Consider the following 16,084-nt stretch of genomic DNA (forward strand, 5'->3'; position numbering starts at 1 on the left):
TTTTCGTAGAAAGGACGAGGTAGAGGAGGAAAATAATGTTTTTTCCTGTCCAGAAAGAAGCAAAGTGAGGATAAAAACAGCAAAGGCAAGAAAGATGAAGAAGCTGTTAGGTAAAGCTAGAGACAAAAGTAAAAAAGGAGATTTTGATGAGGATTAGATGCTCCTCCCTCTCACCAGTTGTATGGATGACTGGCTCGCTGTCAGGACTTTCACATTCACCATCCAAGGCTGACACGGTGAAGGTGTACTCCGTGCCACAGTCCAGATCCTCCAACTGGCAACCAAGATTCATTTCAGCGTCGCAGGTCACAATGTGTCCATCTGCGCTCACTGCTTTGCCAGTGTAGGACACTGTATTGGGGCTGTTACTCCAGGTTAACATGGCAGAGTTGTCGGCACAGTTTAGAGAGGCATTGAGCTGAGAGGGAGGGCAGGGCGCTGCAGAGGAAAGACACAGAACATCAGGATGGTATGAGTTGGACTGTGAGAGAATGCACATATTTCAGGGATTGCTTCCCGCTTGTCTCTACCTGTCTGTAGTATCTCCACAGAGCTCTCGTTGCTGGTGCAGGTGTCGTCCATGGCAGTCACCACAACTCTGTAAACCTGGCTGCACATGAGGCCCTCCAACATGCATGACGTCCCATTGGAAGAGCACTGCAAGTGTTCTCCGTCTTGATCCACTGCAGTTACTTGGTAGCGTAGGGCACCATGGCTTGCTCTCCAAGTCACTTTCGCAAAACTCTGGCCACAGTTTTTCATCGCCGTGACATTAGTGGGAACACACGGTGCTGGGGGAGGGAAAACCTCTGATCAGCTCAGTATTTTAAACAACTGTCTTCATTTTAAATCACCAAAAAGCATCACGACTGCCCACACATCTGGAAAGTGAAGCTTGTTCTCACTTTACAAATGTTGTTTTCATCATATGATTAAAAAAAATGTAACGTACTAACACATTACTATAGCTGAGTATTAAAAAATCCAGAGGGACAAAAACACAGTGAAGTCATGAATCTATTTCCCTTACATTTTCTATGTACTAAGTCACATTCATATCAGGCCACACTTGCCTGATACATAATTTACACACGTTTTATGATTGATTTCAGACACCTCCTGTATGTTGAAAGACTTAACAAAAACAACATAACACATTTGTCACAGTGCTCTCTTACTTTCCCTGACAGATAACTCTGTGGGTTGACTGACGCAGGTGCTGTTGAAGGACATCACTTTCAGTGTGTAATCTTGGCCACACTCCAGTGTGGAGATCATCAGGCCAGGCTCTGTGGTGATGTAGGACATTTCCTTGTCCCCGCTTGTGACCAGAGTTTCATAGCCGTCCACATTATCTGACGCGTTCCAGCTGAGGGTCAGAAGTTGTGACTGACAATCTAAGTCAGCATCCACTTTGGGTCCACAAGGAACTAGACAGAGAGAAGACAGAAAGGTAAAGTATGTGACTCTCAGAACTTCTACATGCAGGTTTATCTAGACACCTTGTTTAGGAATAACGGAAAGCAGAGATTTGAACGTCTAAATGCTAATGACACCAAGACTAGGTGCCAGGCTGCAACGCACAGTACACACCAGAAAACAAATGTAGGATGGATAAATAATAAAAGTTTTGCTGTTTTCAGATCCCTGCTAGCCAGGAAAATAATGCAAAGTATGGCCTGATGGTGGCACCAGAGCTGTGTTTTTAAAGGGTTTGTCCTTTGTACAGAGTGGCCATTTTAGAACTTCTCAGGCTATAAGAATGTAAAATGCTGAACTTAAACCTGTATTCATTTATTTATTTCTGGCCACTTGGGGGCAGCATTACACCCTGTAAACATAACGTGACATATTATCACCTTACAATGGACTTGACATGGAGATTCCACGCATGCCTATTTACACATCCAGCAGCACGGCGCAACATAGTATTCATTTGGAGTCATGTTTCTGGCAACCTGACAAATAAATCAATCTATAAATTTTCACACGTCTTTTCTGAGGGAAATGTCAGGCCCTTTAGCCACCGAATGCTCCACTATATTCACCAGCTGGTCACTAACTCTGTCTTTTGCTGTTTAATGCTGATTAGGTAGTATCCAACATACAGTGAAGTATACAATCCTTTTTGTTTAACCAGAAACAGCAAGAAACTGCCATTGCCACACCCACCAGACCCCATTTAAATAAACGGCAATTTTATCAACATAAAAGACACTTAATTCAAAGTCACCACCAGAAATGAAATATAACCAACAAAAAACATCTTTGTCTTTCCACTGTTGACATAAACCCTTACTTCACCCAGATAGATGGGAAAATATGCTGGATCTATACATGCTAAAATGAATGTTTATTTAAATGGAGTCTGGTGGGTGATTTGATGATGGAGATTTCAGGGCTGTTTCTAGTTAAACAAAAGTTATCTTAATCTTTGACAGAAAGGTCTGTCTCTGTAGGAATCCTTTCCTTAATGTTCTTAGGGACTTAATAACAATCTGAGCCTGTCAGTGGCAAAAAAGCAGTGTTTTTACATCGCAGTGTGATACCGTCATTTAAGTACAGGACAGGAATACAGTATTCTCTCCACCACTGCAACCAGCACAGTTCATCTGTATGTTTTGGGTGCCCCTGAAGGTGGTTGCATTGTCTAAGCAGCTATATTCTAAACTATTTGTGCTGTTGAAAGCCTCTAAACAATTTTCAGAGGTTTACTGGAGACATAGTGACGATATAGTGACACAAAGGGAGGGTTTAATATATATAAATCACTTATTTCAAGCAGAACATGTTCCTACCAGACTCCATGTAGAAGGCCTCAGAGGGCATGCTGGGGCACACGCCATCATGGTGGCTGACGGTGACAGTGTAGAGCTGGCCACATTTCAGGTTAGGTACCCTGCAGGTGGTATTGGTGGAGCTGCAGCTGAGAAGTCCTTGATATTCATCCACAATGGTGGCGGTGAAGGAGTTTATCTCAGGCTGGCCACGCCACGAAATCAGAGCCTCATTGGCAGCACAGTCCAGGGAGGTAGTAACGTGACTCGGTGGGCAGGCAGCTGCAATAAGGCAAAGAGATATTTAACTTGCAGAATGGAACCAAACATCACTAGACTTTGGACATTATGTAATAAAACACTGATACAGAATTTAGTCATGAAATTAGCAGCTTTAGATTCTCAATTTTAAAAGGTAGATATTAAAAAACTGCTCTGTGCTCTCTGTAGTCAGCCTAATTTAACTGGCAAATAACTCAGAATATATATGTAAATAAAGGACATACCTACATCCTTCTAATGTTTAAAGATTTGAAAATTATCATCCAGAAATGTGGTCAACCCATACAATAAAATACAGAATGTGTATACGGGTTTGTTAAGCTTGCCCAGACAAAGTTATTGACATCTTAAACCTTAATTGATTCAAAGCATCCTTCAGATGGAAGATGCAAGTCCCTCCTCCCACTTTTGTTCATTTCAAGGACACCAAATCAGCTTTACAGTAATATATTCCAAAACAAGCAGCCACACTGTACCTGTCTCTATGGTGACCATCTCGCTCTTTGAGCTGTTGCACATGAAGTTGGAGGCAATGACGTACGCTGTGTAGTTGGTGCTGCACGTCAAGCCCATGATCTTACACGTCAGATCCATGGAGCTGCAGCTGTGAATGACGCCATTACTGTCCTTTGCCATGGCGACGTAGAAAAGCGAACTGCCGGATATTAACCATGTCATTGTGATGGAGGAGGCGTCACATTCCTTCACTGCTGTTATATTCTGAGGAACGCATGGAACTAGAGAAAAGAGGACAGATTAAAATGAAAATAAACTCCACCATTAAATCGAGGATGCCAATCTGTCTCCTTCTAAAACTTTTTTTGTCTTTGATAAAACTACTAAAACTATAGGTTATTTCGATCATCAATTCCAGTTATTCTTTTTTAAATTACTGGTTTATTCTTTAAAAAAATCAGGAAATGATCTTTAAAGTGCTTGTTTTATCCAACGAACAGTCCAAAATCCAAAGATATCCCATTTATAATGATACCACACTTAACACCTCATGGTTGTACGCCTCCGCAAACAAGTCATGTTCATTAATTTGTGCCGAATTTGAGGTTATTCTCTCAGGGCCTTCTACATACATCACGTTCAAGAAAATGAGACAGACACACAGTGACCAAGACCTTTGACCACCAAGTCAGTTCATCATTGAGTTGAGTGGACGTTTGTGCAAAATCTGAAGAAATTCCTTCAAGGTGCTCTTGAGGGTATTGCTTTCACAAGAATGCGATGAACAGGGTCACAGTGACCACACAGTAACTACCAAATTCGTGTTAGTTCATCCTTGAATCAAAGTGGACATTTGTACCTTTAATATTTAAGAAACTAGAAACAATTAACTTTAACAATTACCTACACACTTAATCAATTATCAAAATAGTCACAATTACTTTTTGTCAACTGACTACTTTACTATTTCCCTTATTTTCTGTCAATTTTTAGTATCTGTTTTTTTCCACTTTCATACAGAAAGAATATTCATAACTTTATTCTTGTCACTGTTAAAACAGAATTTAATAATTATGTAAACTTGCCTCAAACTGTAACCAAGTACTTTACGATTTTTAGGTGTTTTGAGTACTTCCACATACAATATTTACAGCAGTGTGTAAAGTATGGTACTTCACAGATTCAGATTTTATATAAAGAACATATGATTATATTAGAGTCAAGCATTTAACGGTATTTATAATAGTTCAAATGAACTGCTAGTGATAACATCAAAATGCTGCTGTCACATTAATATGTCAGTACTAATAATTTAATGTACAATAACATAACGCTAACAGGAGTCACTGCTATGCTACTGTAGCTACTGAACGTTTGATACTTTAAGTACATTTTGCTGATACTTACAGAATAAGGAAAGTGATCTAAATACTTCTTCCACCACTGTTGATATCTAATAAACAGGCACTAACAGCATCTCCTCACCTGTCTGAGCCACGGGCCCAAGGTTCCTCGGGCTGGCGCATTCGTCATCGTAAGCTGTGATGTAGACGGTCAGGAACTCTCCACAGTGGACCCCCTCTATGGCGCAGCTGTTGGACATGGAGCTGCAGTTGTAGCGGCTGTTGTTTCCCCTGTTGCCGAAGGCCTCCACAGTGTAGTGCAGAGCCCCCTCGGCGAGGTCCCACTTGCTGAGCAGAACATCTGAGTTGCAGTCGGCTGAAGTTTGCAGATTCTGAGGAATGCAGGGTGCTGGAGAGAGGCAGAGTTGTTTTACTTAACTTCTAGTTTTTATTTCCAATTTATAAAAGATGAAAACTGGAAATTGCAAGCTGAAAGGGGCTTAAAAAAAATGTTGTTTTGTAATAGGATAGATCATCCAAGTCACTGCCGATGGTGTTACAAAGCAGTTGCATGTGACTTTAGCAGGATCCACCAGAGGGCGCTCACATGAGGATGGATACAAAATGATAGGTGTGTGTGATAATGTAGTCATACCTGTTCGAATGTCAACTGTAGAGCTAATCTGGCTTCTGCACTGTCCTGTGATGGCGTAGACCGTGAAGAAATAATGCCGTCCACACACTGTGTGTGTGAAATAACAGGAGTTGTCTTCAGTCAGACACTCCTGGACCACTCCCTGGGTACAGAGAAACCACAAGGCATTTTATATGTGCAATAAATTACAGGTTGTTCAACATTTTGGGAAATATGCTTATGTATTTTTTGTCAGTGGTCAGATGAGAAAATTGATACCACATGTTATGTTAAATATGAAGCTACAGCCAGCAGCTAGTTAGCTTGATTTACCCTCAGACCAAGGGGTTATCTCCAGGTCTGGAAAGTGAAGTCAATGTGGGAATGCCTTAAACCTGCATTTTTTTGTAATGGCCAGCAGGGGGCCAGAAGAAGTCTATTTGCATTGAAGTCTCCTTCAATACAGCATGATGCTGATGTCGTAAATTATGGTTCAATTAATAGTAAAATGGACGATAAAGCAGGGTTTGCTTGAGGTCATGGCTACCTTGTGATTGACAAGTCACTACCACAGCCATGTCCTCAGGTTCTTTGTCATACAGCTATGCTACGGACAGAGCCAGCAGACTAGATATGTGCCTAAGCTACATGGCTTCTGGCTTTAGCTTTACAGGCTAATCATCAATCTAACACTCGTTAGGAAAGCAAATAATTTTGTTTTTATTTGAAAGAATCCTACATATGAATTGATTTCACATAGAAAATTGTTGCTGTAAACATTTTTAGTCCAGAATGCAGTACCTGAGAGTCCACTGCCCGGGCCATGTAGTGGTCTGTATTGTTTGTGTGCTCCCAGGAGAAGACAATGACTTCGCTGGAACAATCTCGCAACAACGTCAGGTTCTTTGGAGGACAGGGAACTTTAAGGAAAAATATATTCATACATTAGTTTACACTGTGTTAACCAGCTTTAAATAGATGGACAGTTAGACAGTTAGATAGATAGATAGATAGATAGATAGATAGATAGATGACATTATAAAGGACAAGAGAGTTAAAGAAAAAAAGACGAAGTAAATGGGGTTAAATATCATCATCAAAGGCAAGCATCACAAATCCCTTTGGAGGTTAAAACGCCCTGATACTGAAGATTACGCTCCAGTGTTACTTTTCATTGTATGAGGTTTCAGGTTTAACACAAACACAGGCTCATTCTTAGCAACCTGAACACAACAGAATATGATATAGACAGTAGAACTCAATGGGAGACCCAGTTTTCAAAGGAAACACCTAGTGATGCACTCAAATAAACATGTGAATTTAGACACCAAACATCACCGAGGGGGAGGCATGTTGTAAACAGCTATTCCCAAACGACCCCTGACTGATATGACCTCAGTAATCCTTATTCTGAGGTAAAAGCAAATAAATTAAAGGTGTATGAATCTGGAATCTATTTGTCACTTCGGTGTAATTTTAATGTCAGAATTCAAATACGGATCTTTGCGCCATGTCCTGTGAATCAAACTGTTGTACAAAGTCGTAACCCAAGGCTATGAAAGCCCAATAAAAGCTGCTTTATTACAAAACAAAATCAAACACTATCAAGATGACGTTGTTTCCTTTTGCTTGTGCCTTCAGGCTTTTCCAAAAAGGTTTTATGTCACTGTATTAAGTTTTATTAATGTTTTCCCTCAAGTATTAAATGGCTGTATACTTGACATGTAACAATTACTTCCGTCATAAAATTATATTCAGCATCATCCAAGTCACGAAAGCTTCGCAGTGGACAATGTGGCCCCAGGGGTGGGGTTGGACAGAAAATCTCGACCGGGCTCTCCAACAGAATAGAGTTGATATGTGAGATGAAAGGATTAACTGCCTGCAACAAAGTAGATGGCAGGGTGGAGTGGTTAAGATGTTCACCAGCCAAAGTTTTAACAGACACGGAGCCATTCAGCCAGTTGACTGGCAGTGATGGGTTGGGTACTAATTGGTTGGATGAGTTTCTATTTTGGAAAAATGATAACCAACTCATGGCTGGGTTTGAAGTTTGGTTTTATTTCATTATTATGTAATCTGCTGTATTTATACAATTATATATCAGGGCTTTGACCACACTTTATCACAATTGGTGGTATTTACTTTCTGTTTCCTACTGAATGATGTGCAGATAATTTCCATTTGTATTCTATATCAGTATAAATTCGTTTTGAAAACAGAAATTAGCAAATGATTGCAAATGGATTGGTTTAAAATCAATCCAATATAATTCAAGGGTACTGTACATAGTAAGGGTAACACTGCTATGGCTGTTTTCATATTCGGTACAATTGATTCGTGCCATGCCCAGCTATGACTGCCCATCCCTAACCCTTCATTCTCCTGCTGCTCAGCTTTCACATATTGTTACATACAGTGTAAAAAAGTGTGCCAATCCCAAGATCCCATACTATACAGTCAACCTTCACATTGTGCCTACTAGTGATTGTATTTTGGAGACAATTTAAAGAACAACTCTCTCGCTGGCCTTCATACTCTATCACCCATGGTTGTGCAGTGTGGAAGATGAGATCAGCATTTGCTGAGCGCACGATTTCAGAGGAGACTGGCGGCATTGAGAAATGCCTTTGCAACTCTAATTGCAGACTACTATTCATGTTAAAAAGGAGTCCACTTCCATCCTTTGGTGCAGCTGCTTTTCACAACTGATCTGAACCAAACCGAGTAAACATAAACCATACTCAGTACCACCTTTTAAAGTGGACGTGGACTTGGATTGACACACCATGCCTGGGCACAGTATACAGTGTTCTGTAACTGGACTTTGGGGTCACATGTAATTCATGTGAAAGCCTCGAATGTAATGTAACTATCACTGCTCAGACAAACACTCAGCTATCATACAGCAGAGGTTGAACCTTTGGCCACAATTCCAGCATGTAGTGTACACATGGAGTCCAGTTTAATTATAAAGTACTCTTCGATCTGTGAAAACAGTTGCATAATGTCTTCTGTGACTCTGGAGGAGCTTTCAAAAGTTTAAGAAAATAATCCCATCTGATGTCACTGTGATGTCATCAGGGTTAAAGCCCCCATTACAAGCTCTAGGTGTGGAGTTTGAAAGATGTGGGTGAAGTGGGTGAAGAAAATTCAGCTCCTGACATGATCCCTAAAAAGATTTTAAACTGACATGTGAAGAGAATGATGCCCCTATTGTACATATACTTTCGACATGTCCAGCAGAGGAATAATATCCGACAGATAATACCTGAAATTCTGAACAAGCAGTTGCAAGTCAGTCTTGGGCTCAACCACTGAACTTTAAGACTTCCCCTCCTTTGAAAGAGGAAGGATCATTTTTGGCTGAGATTTTGCTGAATCACTGGAAGTAAAACCACCCACTCCTTTATGAAAAGTAGGCTGCAACAATGACTCAGCTTGGTGGTTATGAGAAGGTCAGTCTCTAGTGTTTTACTTTGTGATTATTGTTTCTCACCGGTTTGAAAAGTGGCCAAAGTGGTGTTCATCATGTTCTTGCAGTTCTCTGACATGGGTGTCACATGCACCACGTAGCTCTGGCCACAGCTCAGTCCAGTGATCCGACAACTGTTGCTCTGGCTGGTGCACGTCAGCATCGTGCCATTGTCGCCCAACGCAGTGGCCTTGTAGGAGTCGGCCCCAAACACAGCCGACCATTGCACCATGGCGGAGTGAGTGGCGCAGGTGTAGTCCACAGAAACTGCTGAAACTGGTCTCAGCTCTGCAAGTAACACAAGATAGATTTTTTTTTTTATCAGAAACTAGTAAGAAATAATGATGGAGTGATTGCTGACTGTACTTAAGTTTTGTATCTCATCGCCCATTTTCTGCACCAACCCTGATTGGAGAGTTGGTTCATGAGTAAGAGCATTGTTTTGATCTGTTCAAAACTATCACATTATCTCTGACAGGAGCAGCCTGACAATAAACTGGTAAAGCTGTATATTTCCATATACAATATTCTATAAAAACATCAAAATAATCACCTTAGATTTCATTTTTTTTCTCAGGTTCATGTTTACATGACAACCTCAGCACCAAGTAGGTTGTCAGAGCTTCTGAATCATTTTTCCCCTGAGGATCATATTCTGCATGTCTGAAAGGAGCGCCTCAGAGAGAATAGCTGACCTAGATCATAATCACCAAGTTACTGATATTGGTTTGGCTCTGCCGACTCACTGTTGGTGGTGTATGTGTAGTCTGTGGGCTCGCTCGGCAACAGGAACTTGTTGAATGAGGACACTGATATCAGATAGGTGGAGCACGGGAGAATGCCGTGAACATCCATTTGAGTGTCTGTAATGTTGTACACAGACGGCGGGCTGGAGGGGTCATCAGTGTCCTGGACGCTGACTCGGTATAACAGAACATCTTCCACTGGCTGCCATGTCACCCTCGCCGTGCCGCGGCCGGTCTGTGTTACTGTGACTTCTGCAGGAGGCTGCACCACTACAGACAGACATAAGGACTTAGTCAGAGGAGATAACATTCAATTTGATAATGTATATGACTAAATTATTATTACACTGGTATACACTTAAACACTGGTTTGAAACTAATTATCATGACCTCTTTGATCTCAGGGTCACTGCTGCCATTCCATTTATGAATTCATACTCTGCTATTACAGTCAATGACAAGTTCAACAGTGTCAAAGGGGCAATTCACATAAATCATAAAAGTACATGTATTCTAATTTACTCAAAGCAGTGTCAAAGCAGGCTGAAAGTTTTCACTTTCTGTGCAGAGGTTTTGAGATATCCACCTCTGCGTCATGCTTTGCCTTTCAATAGAGTCGAGTTGAATGGCATAAATAATTAAAAGATTACATGTGAAAAAATCCATACCACCGTGTCTTCCCTAAAACTTTATCCATATTACTGATCATCTACACATCTTCCTGTTTTTGTAGGAAGTATTTGTTCTGTAACAAATGTAAGAAGTTCCAATGAAAATTGTCTACACTGAGGTCTGGATTTTCCAGACAATCGATCCGACAACTATCGGACAAATTTTTCTGGAACAGTGGGAAACGTTCCAGAAACAAAATTCCCTTCAGCTGAACTGTGTTGAGGTGGAGGCAAAACTCTCAGAGACAGAAATCTCAAAACTCAGAATAGAAGAATAGACTTAACTAGAAGCCAAAAATAACTCAAAGCTATCTGTATGGCTTTATAATGTATGGCTCGAGGAAGGATTTGGGTGAACTGGCCCTTCAAATTCATAATTTCTGTAATTTTGTTACAGTTAAAAACATAGAATATTTTATCCACTTTCCAAATGGACGGTCTGTGACATATATTAAAAAGCTTAATTGAACTTGTCTTGGTCATTAGTTAATAATGCACTCAGTAAACATAAGCAAGGCTCTGAGGTTCTGTTCTGCTGTCATCTGTGTTTGTACATGCAGAGACATGTTGTCTGATCAACCCTTCCTAAAACAATTTCGAGGCTCAAAATGGGCAGAAACTGAACACTCACAGGTCGTGATGGTCCTCACTTTACTTCTGCTTCCATGGCCGGCCTTGTTGGCTGTGACAATGTAGCAGTCGTAATTGGTGGAGGGCTGCAACCCTTCCACCACGGCAGTGAAGTTGGTGTAGGTCAGGTTGACCATCTGTCCATCAGCCTGAGAATATATCAGCAGGTAGTAGTGATCCGCCGAGGATACCTTAGTCCACTTTACCATGATTGAAGTACTCGACAGTGCCTGGCCAGCTACTATTTGCGATGTGGCAGGGACTGTAAGGAAAGAGCAGGGGACAGGGCATTATTTAGGATACTAGATATTTGCTTTGTCTCTGTGTGTAAGCTTATAACATATTTTTCTTTTTGAATAGCTCTTGGGAGCTGGTTTTATGTAGTCTAACACGAATCTGATATTTTGCTTGATAGGTATTTATAAATGTATGTCACAGTTTGGCCTTTGATAGAGAGTGAATGGCATGGCGATGCTGCCCCAACAAAATTAACAATCATTCCAATCACCACAAGAGTAGATTTACTGGGGGGAATGCAGGGGACACGTCCCCCACAATATTCATAACATACGCATGTGTCCCCATCCACGTGATGAAACCATGAAAATAGCAGATGACTTCAATTTTGACCAAATTAAAGATATTTACACCACAAACTGATGCTGAAAAGATACAAATTGTTGCATAATAATTTACCAGAATGCAGGAAATTAAGTGTTTGATGCTCCCTCCAATGTTGAAACAAAACCTGTGGCCTTGCCAATCACCATCACAAACAAGGTGTTACGACTATACTACATGAATGTTGTATTAAGTGCTGTCTTTTTTTACCTGTGGACGCTTCATCTGTAGCCATACACACCACAAAATAGAACTGAAAGACTTTGAGGGTCACACTGTACTGGGCTCCTGGCCTCAGACCGTTGACCACCGTCTCTGTCCTGGATGCTGGCAGAGTCACCACAACAGGTGCAATATTTGTATTGTTTTTCACCCGAAGGTCTAAAAAATAGTTTGTTGCCCCAGGATATTTCTCCCATTTTACCAGAATCGCAGAGGGCCCTGAGGACTTTGCTGACAAGATTTTGCACCCTGTAAGAGATGGAAATACATGGCACTGAAAACAGTTGCTTGATTTGAGAAATAAAATGCATTATTGAAGTTATGATTATTGATAATATGATATTTATTTCTTTAAAAACAATCCAAGCTATGGCAGTACAAACATTCTAAAATATTACAATCACTAAAATTTACTGGTTTACTTGGTTTACTTACCTTCCGCACTGTAAGGTATCTGTAAATAACAGGCACAATGTAATCAACAACATGATATAAATAATAAATATATATAGATAAATATATAAATAAAACCAGATTATATTCATATTGTTGAGTTGACAGGTTTTAACATTAAAAATAATATTTACCTGGGTTAGAGATACCAGTGCTAAAGAAAAGCCTATGGCTCCCAACAATCCCATCTTTGACATTGACTGCGGGATTACAATTAGTTTAGTATACAAGGGAGTCAAATACAAAAGGTGTTCTGGATTCTTTTGAGCTTCAGCCCAGCGTGCGTGGGAACCAATCAGTAGGTCCCAAATGGGGGCAGGCTGTCCCACCAACCACCCCAGGCAGTCAGGAGGGAGGGATGGAGGGAGGGATGGATGAGAGTTTGGTGAAGTCACGGATGAGAAGAAGGTCCCTCTATCTGCCCCTCTGTCTCTTCTCTCTCTCTCTCTCTCTCTGTCTCACTCACAGACACACACACACACACACACACACACACACATACACACACACACACACACACACACACACACTGTCTCTCACGCATCTATCAGCTTGCATATCATCCATCAAAGCCATTTAGTGTCATAACTGATCTGTCTGTCTGCTTGTAGTGTGTCATTGTGAAAGTAATTTTCCAGCCACACCAATCTGATCCTGTGTTACATTTTTAGGTCTCGTCTTGTATTTGTCGGGACCTATAAATAGACTTAAGACTACATTTATTATATAAGTTTGATTGAAGTCTTAAAAAAGTTGTACACATCATATTTACATTTTGTGCCATTTTTTATTATTTTAATTTCATTTATTTAGTTAGGATGGTCCCATTGAAATACAAGATGTCTTCCTCCAGGGAGTCCTGGTCAAGATGCTGGCACATCAGCATCCCTGTGTTTTACTACTGTTTTGGGAGGTCCTAAGGATCCTGCATCCTCTTTAATAGCTCATTTGGATTTTTTTTTTCTGGATGTGAAGTGATTTAACTGTGGTTTTTCAGTACAGTTGCTTCTGTTGTTACAGATGTTACAGTTCCTGATATCCCATTGGAAACTGATGCGGACATGGAGATCACCCAGTTTATTATCCAAAGCCTGCACAATGGCTAGCAGGATGCTACTTGGGTAGGTGCCCATATTCTCCATCTTTTCCTTGATGTTTACTGATGTTCACATATGAAACCTCTACTTTGCCAGCTGGCAGAAGTCAGCAGGAGAAGCGTTTACAGACTGGTGAGCTGATTTCTTCGTCCTGATGAGTGACGTCCAAAGTCAACCACAAAAAGCACCACTGACACTTGCAAAAGAAGACATAAGAGTACGGGGGGGTGGCTGCCAAGCAACCACACACAGCTGTGGACCAGGGACATTTCCAGTTGTGTTTAAGACAACAAAACTGGGTACTTTAAGTCAAAAAAACAAACTTTTCCTAACCCTAATCAAGTGTCTTTTGTTCTTAAACCACAGTGATGTCACTACATTAAAAAAAACGTATAGCGATGTAAAGTTTAGTATATCAGATATATGATATATACAAATGTAACATATTCATGGTTTGCAGAAACGCACAAAGCATTCATTCTTGCAACTGGGTCAGCTTTCAACCTTTATCAGCCAGAAATGCACTGGACACACACGCACAAAAAAAAAACACAGTTCAGATTTTAGGATCTAATTCTCAATTGGCGTTTCCAGAGTTGTATCCTAACATCTGCTGTTTTAAACTTTAATTTGGATCTGTATATATTCGTCTAGGTGGTGTTTTCTTTGGATTTCAACAATTACAGTTGTGTTATAGGGTTAAGAATTTGTTGGTGCTAAATTTACCATAATTTACCAGTTGGGCTACAGGTTGAGACAGAATGTAAAGCCTTGAATGTCACATCCTCTCAGAGGAAATGAAAAAACGTATGTAAAATATCAATCCAGACTGAATGAATGAATGAATGAAACTGTGAACTACACTTTAATGAATTTTATCAATGTACCAGCAGCGACAACAACTCAAGGGAACAAATAATGAGGTGATCCACTTTAAACTTCAGTTCAAACTGATGACAGGTGCCTGACCGACATTGATCTTATCGCAGCATGCCATAAGTTTTGTGTTCAGAGGTCCCAGTGTACATGCAGCTTAAACTTTCCTGACCTACTTACACAACCTATAGAACAGAAACAAGCTATCGATCGTAGAATCAACCCAAACAACAGTCTGTTGTTTAAAAACTGTCAAGACATTATGTCATCCATTCATTTTCACCTTGTCTCTTAGTCTTAGTTTTATTTCTCTCTAGTTCTTTCCATCCTCCCCCCATGAATCCAAGCTACTGTAAATATCTAGAATCTGAAAGCATGCAGTGACTTTACACATGGCCCTGTTTCTGTGTTAACAGTTTTTTTTCATCCCTGGAACAATACATGAGAACACAGTGAATGACCTGAGGCAAAGAGATAAAGACTTGGGAGGGGCCGCCCAAGCAAAGGAGACAAGTGCCACTGAAACCCAAGTCAAGAATGCAAACTTGGGAATTGGGACTCAATCTAAAAGGGAATGAATTTACGAAACACCTTCATTCTTAGAACTGTCAATAAGTTGTGTTTTTTTTTTTAACCTGCTAACTTTTAAAGGTTTAAAGGTGTTTGGAAATAGACTTGAATGAAAAATGAAGTAATTTCCTCCTGGAGAGGCTAATCCCTGAACTTGCTCTATGTAGGCTACATACTGGGCTGAAAAGGATCTTTTATCTCAGGAGAATAAAGGGCTATCACCTCCTGGTTCTTCATCGTGTATTAGAAAAAAAGGAAGTCAACATGAAAGTGGATACGGGCAATAAACATGCCAGGAAACTTAAGCTGCCCCGCTTAAACAACAGAGCAATTTTACAGCACAGTGAATAAGAACAAGTGGTGTGAACAGCTTGATATTTCATTGTATTTTTATGTGACTGTGATATTGTCCCGAAGTAGACACTGTTACAGGTCACAGGTGTTGCGCATCTTATGATGCAACATCTCACAAATTTCTCAAGTCATTTGAAGTAAGAGCACTGCACCTGTTCCTAAAAATATGAATACAGTGATGTTGTATCAAAAACGTTATCTGTTATTAGATTTCAAATAAAGTAGGCCGTGTGCTCAATCGGTTCTATTAAGAATATATTAAACCTCTTGAGGATGAAAAAGAGGACTGACTATAGCTGTAAACTCAAGGCAAATAGTGTAGGAGGCACGTGAAAAGATTTCTGGATGTTTTTATTAAAAGTCAGTTAAATTTGCTTGAAAACTGAATAATACACATTATATATTTTAGTGTGAAGAAGGGCCTAACCTCACACTGAAGTACACTAATTCAAATGCTGCTGAAATGGTTATGTGTAACCTAGACTTATAAAAAAAATTTAATTTCAAACCAGATTTAGTTAGCGTTTAATCTAGATGTCTAAATCATCAAATAAATATTTCACAAGTATAGTTACTGTATAAATACTGTAGCCTAAATATGTGATATAGTGTAGTGAATGTGATCTATCAATTTCATATTACTGAACACTGTCGCTGTGTGATGTAAAGTGCTTTCTAGAAAGACAAAAGTCTGGCAGTGACGGTGGCGGTGAGGGGGTTGAGTTACCAGAATTTACTCCTGAGACCATGTGGTTGAATAAAATAAATTAGCCGGAATGGGAGGTCCCAGCTGACCTACCTATTATCGTCCATCCCCACTAAAATCTGAGCCCAGCCTTACTCCATTGAGATGAAAGTATTTGAAATAAAACTCAGA

General features: G+C 40.2%; 1 protein-coding gene across 1 annotated transcript in view; it reads right to left on the reverse strand.

The window, feature by feature from the left end:
• fndc7b (fibronectin type III domain containing 7b) overlaps positions 1-13,452 on the reverse strand; it is a 46,615-nt gene extending 33,163 nt beyond the window's left edge. The window contains 13 exon segments of the mRNA XM_033621518.2: positions 175-438; positions 531-791; positions 1,179-1,430; positions 2,799-3,059; positions 3,536-3,796; positions 5,001-5,267; positions 5,514-5,655; positions 6,294-6,412; positions 8,992-9,255; positions 9,714-9,983; positions 11,016-11,276; positions 11,846-12,106; positions 13,338-13,452. Coding sequence (XP_033477409.2) covers positions 175-438; positions 531-791; positions 1,179-1,430; positions 2,799-3,059; positions 3,536-3,796; positions 5,001-5,267; positions 5,514-5,655; positions 6,294-6,412; positions 8,992-9,255; positions 9,714-9,983; positions 11,016-11,276; positions 11,846-12,106; positions 13,338-13,452 — 2,998 coding nt within the window.
• Positions 13,453-16,084: the final 2,632 nt, after the last annotated feature.

Source organism: Epinephelus lanceolatus, chromosome 6 (genome assembly GCF_041903045.1).
Source record: "Epinephelus lanceolatus isolate andai-2023 chromosome 6, ASM4190304v1, whole genome shotgun sequence".
NCBI lineage: Eukaryota > Metazoa > Chordata > Actinopteri > Perciformes > Serranidae > Epinephelus > Epinephelus lanceolatus.